Genomic DNA, 2,384 nt, shown 5'->3' on the forward strand with positions numbered 1-2,384 from the left:
GAAAGCAGTCACCCGCATGCAAGAGGTAGGCGAGCCACCAAAAAGCAATTACTTATCCTCCAGCCTCGGGAGGTGTCTGCTAAATTGAGGCCAGAACATGGGAACGAAGTGAGACTGGAATAAAAGACTAAAAAAGGAGAGGTTTGATTTTTCCTCTTTTTTATGAAGAGAGAAAACAGATCAGAAAATAGCTGATAAGACTCAAGGGCCAAATCCTGAAATGGTGGCAATTCTCGTGGCTACGGGAGTGCCTTGGGTTGACACCACCCAGGCTTTAGGGTCTTGCTGGGGTGAGTGGTAAATTGGCTCAGCAGCGCTGAAACCAGCCGTGCTGTCCTGCTCCATCCTGGCTGAGGATCCAGCGCCCAACGCCTGGGACTGCAAGGACGGGACATCTACTCTCCCCTGCAACTAAAACCACCCTCCAGGCCAGATTCCCGCCCCAGTTAGACTCCAAAAGATAAATTTATTGCCAGTGGTTATTTGAAACACTGAACTGTGTATTTATCCCATCTCCCTGCCCAGTGTGTTGCCAATCTCCTGTCTGCCTCGGCTTGCAGAAATGGTCCCAGCGAGACCTCAAACTCACCGGTTTCCACGGGGTGCCTGGGCTGAGGAGAGACGGCCCTGGTTCACAGGAAGGCCTGCCACGGCCAGTGGGTCCTGGGAGAGCACAGAGCCTCCAAAGCAGCGCCAGGCCAAGTTGTACGTGAGCTCTGCCATGAGCTGCGGCCCCAAGACCTCGGGGAGCCCGGCTGCTGGCTCTCCTACGGGGTGCTGGGCTGCCCTGCGCCTCCATTTCCCTACCTCTAAAATGGGACTAACACCACCTCACTGGCACGAGGTGCTTACACGAGGAGCTTAAATACTCCAAATATTGGAGGTATGAGACCCTGCTAGGGGCCCCTCCACAGAGAGGACTCATTCTGGGAAGCAGAATGAATTTGAACCGTGATACACTTGTGGGGAAGGGGAAATCACACGTCCCGGAAGGGAAGGAAATGTCTGGATGAATCCTGGACAAGGCAGGCTACTGCATTTCATGACAGCAGCGCCTGTGCCAGCAAAGGGAGGGGACAGCTAATTTAGCAGAAGCGCTGAGCAAGCAGAAATTGCTGGGACGTGTGTGCAGGGGGAGGTGTGTGGGACCCCAGCCACCGAGTTCACACAGACAGATTACGGCACATCAGCGGGGAGGACCTACGCCATGGCAGCAGTGCTGGTGGGCACCACAGAAAAGCAGGGAAGGGCTTTCCCAAGGGGTCCTTAACCAGGGGACAACCACACGACCAAGGCAAGTGACAGAGCAGGACCAGCCCGGCACCATGGCTGCCTTAACCCTGCTCCCCATATGCCAAAGCTCCCACACGGACCACCTTGAGCTTGCCTCGCCTGGCCACGCAGCAGCACCCACACGGCTTGAAGGGGCTGAACACCTATATTTACCCTCCCTCCCTCTCGCTCCCATCTCTGTGTGCCTCCCAGAAACATGGTGAGAACGTGCAGCAGCTCCCAGGGCTCAATGCATCCTTGCCGACCATGCCTGCTAGTGCAGGTCCCACAGCTCTGGCAGCCTGAATTGCTCCTAATTATTTATTGTTCATTTTGTTCTCTGGGATGGTGCAATCCCCTCTTAGGATTTGTGCCCTTTCATTTCCAGGCCTCAATAACTCCTGAACTACAGTTTCATGTGGTTTTGTGATTGTTAACCCAGCATGCAGACGGGGCTACGGCCATAAAAGCTCAATGAATCTTGTATGGCAAAACACAGGCTGTGAAAGCATTTTCTCCTTCATTTGCAGTCAAATAACACACTCTCGCCACCACGAAAGATGCAACAGCAGCCAGGTTTTCCAAGGAATAGGGTTTCCTCACTGCTGTGCAGAGGAGAAAGGGCTATTTCTGCTCAGAACACCATCAGTCTCTTAGCCCTCATCAGAAAAAGGGTCCCTCACAGATTAAACACTCTGGGCCTATACAATATCTCTGTTCTATTCCCTCCCATCGGCTGCAAGACTCACCAAGATGAATGCAAAAGAGACAAAAAGGCCTTTACCTTGTGGTTTTTCCCATGTCGGTACATCATCCAGTCCTCCCCATTGGTGCTGACCTCCAACTTGTAGGTACGGACATAGTAGCCATTCTGGGTTTCTCTGGAGATGGCACCCTGTGTGGCAATGGCTGTAAGCACAGTCAGGAAGTGGAGGTCCACCTTTCCAGGGGAAAAAGGGACAAGAGAGAGAACGGTGACCACCTGAGAGCCCAGGTTGGCTAGTTCCTCCCTCTGTCTCCGAGACATGAAAAGCTGTGAATTCAGTCTGTCTCACTCCATCTGTGGGCGCACATTTCAACAGGCACAAATCCCCTGGGCTGACTTCAGCAGG

At 53.2% G+C, this 2,384-nt stretch overlaps 1 protein-coding gene across 1 annotated transcript in view; it reads right to left on the bottom strand.

Annotated features, from left to right (window-relative positions):
• Window positions 1-1,851: 1,851 nt before the first annotated feature.
• LOC104074842 (neuropilin-2-like) overlaps window positions 1,852-2,384 on the bottom strand; it is a gene marked incomplete at its 5' end in the record, with an annotated part of 25,955 nt that continues 25,422 nt past the window's right edge. The window contains one exon of the mRNA XM_009575117.1: window positions 1,852-2,212. Within this exon, the coding sequence (XP_009573412.1) occupies window positions 2,018-2,212 (195 nt within the window). The remainder of the gene's footprint in view (window positions 2,213-2,384) is intronic.

The sequence above is a fragment of the Fulmarus glacialis genome, unplaced genomic scaffold, assembly GCF_000690835.1.
Source record: "Fulmarus glacialis isolate BGI_N327 unplaced genomic scaffold, ASM69083v1 scaffold7463, whole genome shotgun sequence".
Taxonomy (NCBI): Eukaryota; Metazoa; Chordata; class Aves; order Procellariiformes; family Procellariidae; genus Fulmarus; species Fulmarus glacialis.